Below are 13,165 nucleotides of genomic sequence, written 5' to 3'. Positions count from 1 at the left end.
CGCTCCTTTCATTTGTGCACATCAAAAAAATGCATAAAATTGTATTACACAATGTGCCGGTCCGATTTGTGTGTCACCGGGTGTCCTACATTCAACAAAGCACAGCTACATCTCTGTTACATAAGAACTCATTGATCACCAGCTTAGGGATGTACTGTAACAAAAGTAACATATGCTAACATTTTTTCTAGGTCTGTTCAAACTCCACTTGTTTAAAAAAAACAAAAACAAAGTTTATCCCACTTGAAGAGTGAAAACAGGTAATACCACTGATTGCACCACACCAGTCCATATTGGCAACAAAGCACCTACAACCTTACTGCAAAGTGAAAAGAAGATCAACAAGAACACGTCTGCTCTGACAACAGATCAATTTAAACACATTAACCACATTTAAATTTGTGGGTATGGGACTGGCTGGCCAATTATCCAGATGCATCACAGACCAGCATAGAACCATCCGACACAGCACCTATCCCGTCAATGTCATATAGAAATCATTCAGAGTTATAAAACAGTAAAAAAAATGAAGTTCTAAAACAGATAAACATGCACATGCACCTAATTAAAAGCAAAACTAAACAAAAATGTGAGTTTTGAGTTTATTCCGAAAACGGCACAATGTAGATGCAAACCACAAATCAGCTGGCAGGTTGTTCCAGCAGGCAGGTTGAGGATAAGCACTGAATGCTCTGTCACCAGATTTTGAATGAACTCTGGAATTTGGAGAAAAAGGTTGTCCTCAATATGTCAAATATGCTGTATGTATTCAGGGGCCAGGCCAGTGTTTTATAGACCAGAAGCACAGTCTTAAAGTCACAGGTAGTTTGACAACTGGAGTGATATGTTGTTGTTTTTTTTCAAGATATTGGCATTTTGAAAGCACTGAAGCCCTTGAATGGCTTTTACAGAAAGACCAGTGAAAAATGGTGTTACGGTTGTATAGTATGCTGGTGATACAGGCATGGACAAGTGTTTCTGAGTCAACCTAGGGGAGAACAACAGATTTTGGAGATATACTTGAGATGATGGAAGGCAGTTAAAGTGATATTGCTGGTGTGTGACTAAAAATTAAGGTATCTCCAGGTTTTTGACTTGGTCAGTCCAACAGTTGACAGCAGCCAAATACATGGTATTTTCAAGTTAGCAGGTTCTTGAACCAGTGATCCACATACACACCTGGAGAAACACCCAGACCGTGCTGCAAAAAGTTTCTCCACCAGACAAGGCTGATTATACTGCCACAGTGTTGTACAGTTCAAATGTACAGTCATAGAAAGTCCTCTGTTAAGGCAGGGGCTTTCCAATCACACTAACATCACAACAAACCAGCTGCAGGTGGCTCACCATGTCTTCAAAGCAAAGTGCCAAAAGGACCAAAGGCTAACATGGGGAATATAACACTGAAAATGTCCAACACCCAGGAATAGTCCAGTGGTGTCACCATCAGCTGAGTCACTGAGTGCATACTACAGTACAGCACTATAGCAGTACGCTGTTGTGCATTGTGGGAGCATACTGCATGGCTGGCTGTCTCCTGTCTGACTCTCTCAAACAAGGAGGATTAGTAGAGGATTGTATTAAAACGACAAAAGCAATCAAAAAAAAATACAAAACACCCTTACAAGGATGCATTAACAATTAGAAAAGATTACCCATTAAAACATATTTAAACAAACACCCATATCTTTCACCTATGATTAAAAAAACCCTGTAAAGTTCAAGTTTAAGTATAATAAATCCACCATTTATTAAAGTTACTTATTATTATTATCATCATTATTATTATTATAGCCTGGATTGTGTTATTCAACATGTGTTTTTCTCTTTATCCTATTAATCTAGAAAACAGGGTAGGGGAGAACAGGGTTGGTAGTCACACTTTTTACTTTCATTTGAATCCCTCAAAAACTGTATCCTTAATAGACTTCCTTTCAATCTGTAATGGAAGCATGGAGTGTAAGGTAGGAACGGAGTGACCTTACTCTCCTTAAGCTTATTCTGTTCAAAAGATGTGGACTGTCAAATACGTCTTGTGCACTTGTGACAACCATCTCCATCGTGGGGTTGGTAGTCACACTCTATGGGATTGGTTGTCCCTATGTTATTTTAATAGGGGAAAATAAAATAAAAATGGAGACGATCTTAAAAATGAATTTAAAAAGTTTAATTTCATGTTGAATGTTAATGAATGTGACAAGCACCCCCCCAACTGAGCTTTTTTGCTACTGGTAAAGCTATCAACCACGTAATAACAAAACTAAGAAAAAAACTAAACTATAGCTCTCCCCTCACACTTTTTGATGGTAATAATTGTTTTATTATAAACCCATTGTGTAAAAGCCTAGAGGAGAAACACAGAAGAGCTGGATATTTACATTTTGACATGAAAAACACCTCACCTCACCTCAATGTGGAGTGTTATACTCCTGAAATGACCTTGTAGCTGACCTCTGACCCCAATTCTGAAAGTTTCATGACCAATATTTTTTTTAACAAGGAGCGACATCTAATGAATGCGACAACCAACCCTGTTCTCCCCTACTTACAATCAAGGACTATTCAAGTCTGACCTAAACATATTCATCATAAAAATGCAGCATTGTTCACAGTTAAAGGTTGGGAGACAATTATATGTCGCCGTCCTCGTGCACAGATTTACTCAGATGTAGTCTGTCTAATTAAAATGCCCCTAGAGTTATATTTATGGTGCCCCACTGACTCTGAGACTCAACTGTGGAAACCTTCAGCATTTCATATCCAGCTTTGAGTGTTTTTCAGGGAACACCCGTAGCCCCACCCCCACCCTCCGTTACGTCGTAGTCATGGAGAATGCGTCCCCCTCTCGTCCAATCAGAAGCGGCGCTGGGGCCATGTGTGTATTGTTTAAACTGCTCAAATCGGACCGAGTTCCCAGACCGAAAAAACTTCCACCAAACTGAGTGATGGCGGCCGTCGTGTCTGTTAGCACAGCTGCCAGAGATGAAAGCACAGACACAGGGCTCAGTTTCGCCTCTCGCCCGCTTCATGAAAATTACGACCTCGCCGCGGATCATGAAAACTGGAGAACCGGAGACCGCCGGCACCCAGAACTCGAACCCGGCGAAGAGGACGCGACACCGGGACGCGAGTGTCAGCGGAGGGTCGACGAAGACTTGACATCACTGAGCCCCGACGAGATCGAGAGCCGCTTGGAGAGAACTCGCCGGGAGTTTTACAACCGTAGAAAAATCATCATGAAAAATCTGCCCTCCGACGTTAGCAATCAGGTATGTGTGAAAATTAGCAAACAGCCGGAGGTTTAAATCTGTGGATGATTGATTGATTGATTGACGGGGTTCGGCTAACGGCAGCCTAGCTCCACTATGCTACCTATGTTAGCCTGCTAGCCATTTAACTCGTTAGCTGCCTTTTAAACTTTAGTTGATGCTATATTTGACTTTTTTATATCTCCAACTTGTTTAAAAGCTAAAACACCGTTAATTGACACCTATTGTACACAATGAGTGTAATATTGTGTTAAATTTGTTTGTGTTAGTTGACTTACACGGCTTAACTGCCAGGTGGTCAGATAACTGTCACCTATGGTCATCTGTGGCCTGTATGACCTGCCAGTCCGGCCTTGTAGGTAGCAATTTGGTAACTTTGATATTCGTGGTGTAATTTCACCAAACGACTGTCTAAACTAAGCTGTCGGTAATTATACGTTTTACTTGAGGGTTACAGGTGCATTGAATACTTTTCATCAGCCCATCAAAGCTCTTGTTTAGTTGTATGAACCAGCCTGTGATTTACTCATGATGCCACATTTTTTTTTTGGGAACGTGCCTGACTCGTGGGGAGCGGTGGGCCTGCGGGCGGTACCATTGTTCAGAGAGGTGGAGGGGGGGGGAGTAGTGGCAGTTCGAGATGTGAGTTGCATTACAACAAAAGGTGGAAGGCGTGGAGACAAAACGTTTCAGAAAATGCTAGACAGCATCGCCATTTCGTTTGTGAATGGGCAAAAGCAGCGCAGAACAATTTCTCCTACAACAATGAGTCAGTTATTCACCTCCCTCATCCCCCCACAGGTGCACTTGCGTTGCTTGTTTCCCAGTGAACATGAATGTGTTATGTGATTTACCAAAATCTACAAATGAGCAGTGATGCTCAAAATTTACAACTGAGAAAGTAATAGTTTATGTGGAGAATGATACCCTGTTTACAAACTGCATTACATCACTTTAATGATTAATTTAAATGCCTGGATGTGACTATTTTCTTTCACTATTTACAGGAGGTCCATGAACTGTTGGGCAACTATGACTTGAAGTACTGCTTTGTCGACAAATACAAGGGCACAGGTTGGTTTAACTGCTTGTCCATCATGTTAGACGCTGCATGTGCTTTGAGTTCAGATACAAGGAGTAAAGGACATATCACAGAGAATCTAACTCCATAATAACAACACAAACTTGATAGTTTGTTCAAGCAACCCAGGATGTCTGCATTTAGATAAGTTCACCATTTAGAGTAAAGTAATGGAGCTACAGTCCTCTCAATGTGGAAGACTTGCTTCTCAGTTTATAGGGCTAAGTTCATAATGAGGATAAGGTTCTTAACTACAAGCAAGACGCTGAACAAAATGAACAAACAGCATGCGGAGAAGATGCTTTTTGTGTCGAAACATCACTTCATTTGCAGCTTCAGTAAAGATGTAATCTAGATGGTGAATGTGCTCCAGTATTTCATCACTGGCGGTGACTAGATTTTTGGCCCTTCACTAAATTACCATAATTATATCCTACTTACTCCATGCTGATATGTATCCTAGCTCTGTGGAGGTGTGACTGTAGTCTGTGATGTACACAACAGCGTGCTAACTCTGGCAGCACTGGCAGAGATAGCAAGCTGTTGTGAGAGTCTGCTAGCAAGGAAAGTTGTCCAGCTAGCGATCATTATTCCAGTGAGTAATTTTCTCCAAGTGTAGCTTGGAGAACCCATGTTGTGAAAGTAATCTATTGGTTAAAAGTTTGGGGGAAAATTGTTGCAAAGTTTATGTGGCTGGACTACATGAAAATATGCTCTCAAATGCCTACATTGTAGGAAAAGCTGAACAGAATGACTTGACAAAATTGGAGGAATAAGAATTTATTCCAAAAATATTCCAAAAACACTTTTATACCTTCTGACAGATACTTCTGACATGCTTATGACCTTTTCTGCACATTGTCAGTTACTGATCTGTCTTTTGTTGACAGATGTTGAGCTCAATTGTCAGAACATATTTATCTATTTGTATGCATGAATGCCATCATGATATTGGGTTTTAAATAATCCTGAGGGGACCTTGTATTGCCCCTGACTGTAAGCTGTGTCTTAATCCAAGGCGGTTGCAGAAAAGACAAACAAAAACTGAGCACCAGAAGTCAGCTTAGACTAAGCATGTAAAATGTTTTTATACATTGGATGATGGCATGGTATCCCACTGAGAAGTGGCTGATTTATAATGGGTCAGATGGTAATTTCAGGGTTGGTTTCTACAAAGCTGTTGTGTTAGATAACCAGTCACATTTTAGATGTGTTTTTTTGTAAACTGTCTCGCCAGTTGGCTGGTAAAATATTATCTTTAAAACACAACAAATCTTTCTGCTTCTCTATCAAAACATAGGTAACAGGATGATAGCTGTACTTGAGCCGCAGCACACTATTGGGCTCTAGTATATTTGTCTGCTTTGTAACAATAGTCTGTAAAATAAGTAGACTTTCTAAAAGTTGGTGCCAATAACATTAAAACTCATACAGGTCTAGATGTGACTTTTTAGCTGTCAACAGTGGAGATGGAATGCCTTTGATTCTTGTCAGGCCCTGTGACAACCATTGTAGTTTCAATGAGGGGAAATGTTGCAGTGACATAAAAGCTGTTGTGCGGTGACATCGTGCCACCAGCATTGTCTTTTTTATCAGACCTGCTAAAGGAGGAATGAGGTCACAACCAAGGTTTGCTCTCCAAGAGTAAAATCGATCTTGCTCTTAGTGCTGACTGAACAAATGTCACACTCTCACTTGACACCGAATTGTGTTTTTTATTGTCCCTCTTCCTCCCTCTGTCCCTATCGCCCTCAGCATTTGTGACACTGCTCAATGGGGAGCAGGCACAGTGTGCCATCAAAGAGTTCCACCAGCATGTGCTACGGGACCGGGAGATCTCTGTGCAGCTGCAGCCGACAGACGCTCTACTGTGCATCGCCAACTTGCCCCGCGCTTTCACCCAGCAGCAGTTTGAGGAGTTGGTGCGACCCTTTGGAAACCTGGAACGCTGCTTTCTGGTATACAGCGCCTCTACCGGGCATTCCAAGGGCTACGGCTTTGTGGAGTACATGAAGAAAGACTCGGCGGCCAGGGCCAAGTCAGAGCTCTTGGGGAAGCAGCTGGGCTCCCGCATGCTGTACGTCCACTGGACAGAGGTGGGCTCGCTCACATACCCGCTGCTGCACTCCAAATGTCTGTGTGTGGACCGCCTGCCCCCGAGCCTGCTGACTGCCCAAGACCTCCGCAACGCACTGGCTGACACCCATGCACCAGTCTTCTGCCAGGTCAAAAATGTACCAAATAATTGTCTGTGGGGATGAGTTATAAATGCCAGGAATGATATTGTAAAGTTTTATTCCATATTTGATCTGTCAATACCGTTCACCTTTACCCCATATTTCATGTGGCCACTCAAAGTTTCTATGGCAATGAGCATTGCTGGTTTCTATGGTGATGACCACCTGACTCTCCCAGGTGGTGTCATTCAGCAGGCTTTTCTGGAATGAGAGAGAGGGGTGTCCTTTTAGCACGACACACATAGTAGTACTTTTCTGCTGGTTCCAGGGTTTTTTAGGATTGTGGCAAAAGCGGTGATGATTAAGGGTCATGTGATAGTTTAAAAGAAAACGTTGAGTTTCCCAACACTTGTTTGAACAAGCTACAGCTGGCCTGGTTTTGAGGGTATGAAACATGGTGGTATTAGATCATGAGGCCACTCATGACAGATGGTGAGTGGAGGGCCTTTTTAGAGGGAAATTTTAAAAGCTACATGGTCATCATATTCCCAGAATAGTACCTATATTTAAGCAAAAGAATGCGAAAGAAATATTTTGGATGGACATTTTGTCTTTTTTAGAGGAAGTCTTGAATAACAGCTGGTTTACGAGAAACGGGCAGTGCCACTTTTTCTTTCTTTTCTTTTTTTTTTCCTTTTTTTTTTTTTTTTTTTTTTAAAAGGGAACCTGTATTATTAATAAACAAAACCCAGAAAAAGAATCTGTTGAGATTTTCAACATCACTTTAAATTTAGTTTGAGCAGTGATTCCAGTACATTCCAGGGGTTTTACAGGACATAAATATGCTTTTAGATAGCTGTTGCACTCAAACATGTGCATTCACGGTGTAAGTGGGGAAAAAAACGCAGGCCTGGCAGTCAGCCCTAACTTGTGTGTGTACAGTATTTATTGGCAGCAGAACTTTGGCTGATAATGTTTCCGTGAGATTAAAATGACTTTTTCTTCTCCACCTCACCTTGACAGTTGGCTCAGGGACAAGATGGAAGTTTCCGGCGCTTTGCGGTTTTGGAGTTCGCCACGGCCGAGATGGCCGAGGAGGCGCAGCGACTCACTGACGGCAGGCTGCTGGGTGGGACACACATCAGGATGTCCTTCTGTGCTCCTGGCCCTCCCGGAAGAAGCATGTTAGCCGCTCTGATTGCTGCCCAAACCACGGTATTCACGTCGCATATTTCTAATGAATATCCAGATTCATTTAGCCGTTGCTCTTGTGCTGAATGTCTTGTCTTGTGGCCCCTCTCTCCAAGGCTGTGAACAGGGGTAAAGGTCTCCTCCCTGATCCCACAGCCATGCAGATACTCACAGGCCTAAATAACCCCGCCACCCTCAAGATGCTGCTGAACCCGCTCTCACAGGGACACAAACAAGGTGAGGAGTCCTCACTGGCTCTGCGGATACTTTGAATAGTGTTTTTAGGTTTTGTTCTGTCGATCCTGATGTGCTCGCTTTATGTGCAGGCCTTCTCGGGGCAGCTCCTACGATGCCGCTGCTGGCCAACCCCGCCCTCTCCGCTGCCTTGCTCCAGTTGCTCCTTCAGAACCAGGCCAAGGCCCAGCAGGTACCGCTGCCTTTCTTCCTTTTTTTTTTTTTTTTTTCTCTGACATCATCCTCTCAGCCGCACAGCCTGTTTTGACTCATCCTCTCCTACTCATACACCCTTCCCACCCCACCCCACCCTCCCTACTCTGCTCTTTCCCACTTTACCATTAGCATGCCTTTCTGGGAAATCATCTTCTGTGGGCTCAGGTGCTACACAATAAAGAAACCCCTCTAGTGCCTTGTGTGAGTGATAATGGTGTTTGTGTTTGGCTATCAGTGTGAGGTGGTGGTGGTGAAGCTAGACAGATCCTGGTCTTTTATGTGCTTGGTGATAGAAAACGCAATGCCTGAGTGGGTAAGCTCTCGCTAGGAAGTAGGTTTTTGTGTGTGTGTGTGTTGGGTGGGGGTGCTTTTGAGTGGTGCTGACTGATGAGGTAGGTGTTGTGCTCTATTGTGCGCAAAAAGTGTAAATAACCATTCTGTAAGGACTTCATTTCATATGTGGTGAGTAAGCCTCAGTGCTGATTAAGTGTGCTCGTGTAGTTCAGCAGTTTTCCGCCACTTAGGTGTTGCTGCCAGGTTGTGTGACCCTGAACTCTGTTCTCTCCTTTGGCCAGCAGGCAGGACTCATTGGGGAGAATCCTCTGGCTGCTCTGCCTGTCCAGCAGGGAGTCCATCTGCTCGGAGACCTGCCCCAAGGTTTGGCATCCGCCGACTCCAGCCGTAGCTCCTAGAGCCACAAACTGCATGTTTTTGCTTTGCTTATGATGCTAAACATCTGTAACTCTCTTTGCCAGTTAATCATGCTTTCTGATCTTTACAATAGTCCTGATATTTTGGTCACAATGCTAATCAATCTTAATGTCACATGGTAGAATTCAACAAATGTATTGAAATTAACTTGATTTTTAACATTTGTGGTTTAAAAAAACAATCAAAAAAATGAATTTTTGCAAGTTTGATTCACAAACGTTTATGACAAACATGGATTCAGGGTAGAAAAACAGATAAAAAAATGAATAAATTAAATTTATTTTTAATTTACAGTCCATCTCTCTTATTCCTTTTAGGCGGTGTTGTCCCAGGTCTTGGTCTTCAGGCAGATCCTCTGGCCCCCCTAAAGCCAATGCCACTTGGCAGAGCCCTGGCAAGGGAGCAGGAGTCTCCCACTGCAGCGTGCACCTTCCCCCAGACTTCCTCTCCCACTCTGCAGGGCATCTCCATGCCTCTGATGGGTGGCATGATTGGGGCAGATGGCCTCACAGCACAAGGGGTGAGGTCCCAAGTAATTTACATAATAGGCTTTCTGCCTCTTCTCATCCAGCTTTTTGGTTAAGTATAAATGAGAAACTGTCTTCTTATATATCAAAATTGAGTAACTTTCTCTTCTCTCAGGTATCCATACTAGGAGATCCTCCCAAAGAGGTGAATCTTCCCCAGAACGCCTTTCTCAATGTCAGCAATGTTTTTCCTTCAGGTGAGATGCTCTTTTTGTACTCTGCCGTTCTGGTTTTCTTGCTCAGCAGTCGGTTTTTGTTTGCTGCATCAACTCAGGTATTCAGGCAAAATATCTTATGTCTGTCTGCTCTCCCCCTGTTCCAGGAGGAAACTGCAGACCTCACCCCTATAGGAAGAGGCCTACACTAAGCAACGTGTCCAACCAGCACTCACACCAGAGCATACAGCCAAATTACAACCTGCGCTACCAGGAGTCCTACAGCCCAGAGTACCCTCCTGTACACCAGGTAACCACTGAATTGCCCCTCTTCGTCCATAGGAAAGACTCACTCACACTTTTTTAGCTTTTATTTTAACATTATAATGTACTGCTTCAATTGAAATTACAATGCAGTACACACCATACTGTTTTTGCTGCTCATTCAATGTGCTATATGCTGTGATCTGGTCTAATGCCCATCTGGTGTTTGTCCTCAGGATCCCTTGACCCACTTGTATGAACAGCAGGAGAACCTTGATACCGGGGCCCTGGCAGGATTCGGACAGCAGGTAGTGTTTAATCAACCATTACGAGAAGACGTGAGCAAACTTTTAATGCTATTAATTTAAATGCGTAGCGCCCTCCGGTAATGCAGCTGTGGACTTGTTTGTTTATCTCTGCAGCTCTCTCGTCACCCCGAGTACAGTGAGCGGTTTTCCCACTACAGTTACCCTCCCAGCCCTCCCCTGTCCTCATATTTCAGCTCAGGGCCTGAGACCCCCAGTAACGGTAGCCTCCCTTCCACCCAGCTCAACAGGGTAAGACAAAAGCTTTGGACTGATTTGGACTTTTTTTTTTTTCTTTGTGAAATGAACCTCTTTTTTGTTCCAAACTATTCATTACTTGTCTGTGCAAGAACATTACGGCAGTATTGGGAACAGATAAAAAGTAGAGGGTTAGATTCTAAGAATAAGCCAATGTTCAATAATTAATGTTGGTCTGGGTGAATAAGTCTTAATAAAGGAAGTTTTAGCCACTGAAAGTTGGTTGTTTTTCCTCAGGCTGTGGGAATGCCTCCTGTTAGCCACACCACTAACTACCCTCCAGGCCTGGGGAACGCCGTGAGGGTAATTTGGACATTTTCTTGTCTATGCTTTCTTTTGCGTCTCAATTTTTTGTGCACATTATTTGCTCTATATTGATTTCTCTTGTTTTTTTGTCTTCTTTTTCTTTACAAATTGTAGACTCCCATCGGTAGCCACAAGCGTGTCTTCTCCCGTCTGATCCCGTCTCCAGAGCCAAGCCCCGAGGGCGGGTACGTTGGCCAGCACTCCCAAGGCCTCGGTGGTCATTACGCAGACTCCTACCTTAAGCGCAAGCGTATATTCTAAATACAGCTAAGTGCTTCTTGCTGTATGAGTAGCCATTCAACAGCCAGGACACAATGGAAGCTCCTCCGGTCTCCCCTAGTGAACTCTTAACTTGGTAGTCCTTGGATTTGTCTCCTGTGTACTCCTGTGAGTGACCCCTGGAGGGCGCTGAGGAGTGCGGCCTGTTTGTATCTGGACAGTTGTCACTCCATGGGAATTCTTGGTGGTTGTTTTTTTTTTTTTTTTTTTTAATTTTTTTTCTGTTTGTGTGTGTGTATATATGATTTTAGTGTGTTGGTAAATTAAGTTTTTACCCTTTTTTTTTTTTTTTTTAATTTGCCTTTAATTTCTTGTTGAAAAACATGTACAGTAACAAAAAAAAATATCAGTTAATTAGCTAATGAAGTCTTTACTCCAAAGCATTTTTTTATTCCTGTGTTGAGTGTGGTGTGTCAGCAGAGCTACAGATAGTTTGGCCAGTTTTCAATGGCAGTCATAGGCTGCTTTTTATGATGTTTGACATCTCACTAAAGTGATGCTGTCCACAATTTCAGGCAAAGGGACTTGCATAGTATAAAAACAAGCTTTATTTCAAAGGCTCTACACTTTTTTTCGATAGCCTTCCTTATTCCATGTAAAAAGTTCAGTAGTTTGTTAAATGATATGGTGTTCTTTGTGTTGTTGTGGTGTTTTCGTTCCCCTTCCCTCCCACAGGGTTGTATATTTTGCTGTATGCCTCTTCTTTCTCGCTGTGATTCAGGCCTCTCCTCACTGGTTAACATTCAGCTTTCCATCCACCAATGACAGCTGTGTGTACCTGCCTGTGTATTACGAAGGTGAACCTTTTTACCAAAACCATTCTGGCATATTTTTTCTCAAGCCTAACTTTTCCACGTTGTTCGTCTTTTGATCCACACCCTCCAACTTGTTCGCGGAGTCTGTTGTCTTCACTGGTTGTCGAGTGACTTCACTCTGAGGGTGCAGGTCATGATCCTAATCTGTTCTCAGCTTTATAAGATGCCTTTTTTTTTTTTTTTTTTTTTTTTCTTTTCTTTTTTTTCTCTCTCTCCAAGTCTCCTCTCACTCATATGTTGAATATTTTCTGTGTTGATGTGAGTTCTGTTTTTTTTCGCTAAGTTAAATTTTGAATGTCTTTTTAAAAGTCCAAAACACCACACCTCGGTGGTTGAGTTGGGGTGGGTGGGGTGGTGGACATGCGCTGTGTGCCATTTCTTGAGCTGCCAGCAGATAGTGAATACAGGAATATTTCCCATCTCTCTTCTTCAGCGAGAGGCTTGACTCTGTTTAATTGGCTTCTCTAGACGGGTAGATGGCAGTTGGAATGATGGAGATGGCCCAAGTTTTCCAATGATGGTGGGACTTAAGTCTGTCTTAGGGAAATACTAATGGAAGCTACTGGCAGGTGATTAGTCAGTGACATAATAGTCCTTGTTTTTTCTTTTTTTTTTTCTTTTTTTTTTTTTGTTTGAATAATTATCTGGTTGACAGTTTGATTGTGAAAACCCATTACCTCTGACTTCTGCTAGGAAATGCAGCTACACCTGAGCCTTGACAGTGTTTTCTGTGATCTCATCCTGCCCTGTGTTGGCTTCCATCTACATTTACCATTTCTGTGTTTATTTGCTGTGTAAATAGTTAAGCTTGATATTTTTTTTTTTTTTGAGTCCAAAACTTTTGTTTTCTTTTAATCATACCTGCCTCTGGTCTGGTGTTTTGAATGAATTTGCTGCTCGTTGTGTTTTTTTTGTCGTTTGCGTGTATGTTTTTTGAAAGCTGACGTGACCAAGAGTGGCGCCACAGCAGACTGCTCATGTTGTGTATGGACCATGAGATGAGATACAGCTGTACTGTATGATCGTCATTCATTTGAGTGATCTGAATCAAACTGCTATCCTCTCATCTGTACCGCCATGATTGTCTCTGTATGTGTGTGTGATGTGAGCAAGTAAATGTTATTTAAACTCATGTTGTTGTGAGTTCCTCATTTAAAAAAAACAAAACAAAAAAAATACTGAAAATATACTGTGGCTCTGTGATATCTGTATCTGACATTTTTGGGTTAACGTTGGGAAAATGTTGCTGTATTTTGCCCTAAATGCCTCACATAATGTTAGGACCTGCCCCAAGAAACAGGATAAGACTTCAAGAGCACACAATATGCTCTTTGACCACAAGATCCTCAAGCCTTTAATTTTGGCATGTGACACAAA

At 42.5% G+C, this 13,165-nt stretch overlaps 1 protein-coding gene across 3 annotated transcripts; it reads left to right on the top strand.

Moving 5' to 3' along the window:
* The first annotated feature begins 2,890 nt into the window (after positions 1 to 2,890).
* raver1 (ribonucleoprotein, PTB-binding 1) lies at positions 2,891 to 12,920 on the top strand. Of its 3 annotated transcripts, XM_067570976.1 has the most exons (15): positions 2,891 to 3,269; positions 4,277 to 4,343; positions 6,106 to 6,575; positions 7,551 to 7,742; positions 7,835 to 7,955; positions 8,045 to 8,145; positions 8,298 to 8,369; positions 8,747 to 8,825; positions 9,197 to 9,399; positions 9,522 to 9,603; positions 9,729 to 9,871; positions 10,062 to 10,133; positions 10,248 to 10,382; positions 10,626 to 10,691; positions 10,809 to 12,920. In XM_067570976.1, exons 1-15 carry the CDS (start codon positions 2,946 to 2,948, stop codon positions 10,953 to 10,955), a joined length of 2,274 nt encoding a protein of 757 aa, XP_067427077.1. In that variant the 5' UTR covers positions 2,891 to 2,945; the 3' UTR covers positions 10,956 to 12,920. The 3 variants fall into 3 exon arrangements, with proteins under 3 accessions (XP_067427077.1, XP_067427076.1, XP_067427075.1); XM_067570975.1 differs by lacking the exon at positions 8,298 to 8,369; XM_067570974.1 differs by lacking the exon at positions 8,298 to 8,369 and having other exon boundaries at positions 8,744 to 8,825.
* The last annotated feature ends 245 nt before the right edge of the window (positions 12,921 to 13,165 follow it).

The sequence above is a fragment of the Thunnus thynnus genome, chromosome 17 (genome assembly GCF_963924715.1).
Source record: "Thunnus thynnus chromosome 17, fThuThy2.1, whole genome shotgun sequence".
In the NCBI taxonomy this organism is placed as follows: domain Eukaryota; kingdom Metazoa; phylum Chordata; class Actinopteri; order Scombriformes; family Scombridae; genus Thunnus; species Thunnus thynnus.
Note: the sequence above shows the minus strand (reverse complement) of the source record. Positions and strands in the feature narration are given on the sequence as shown.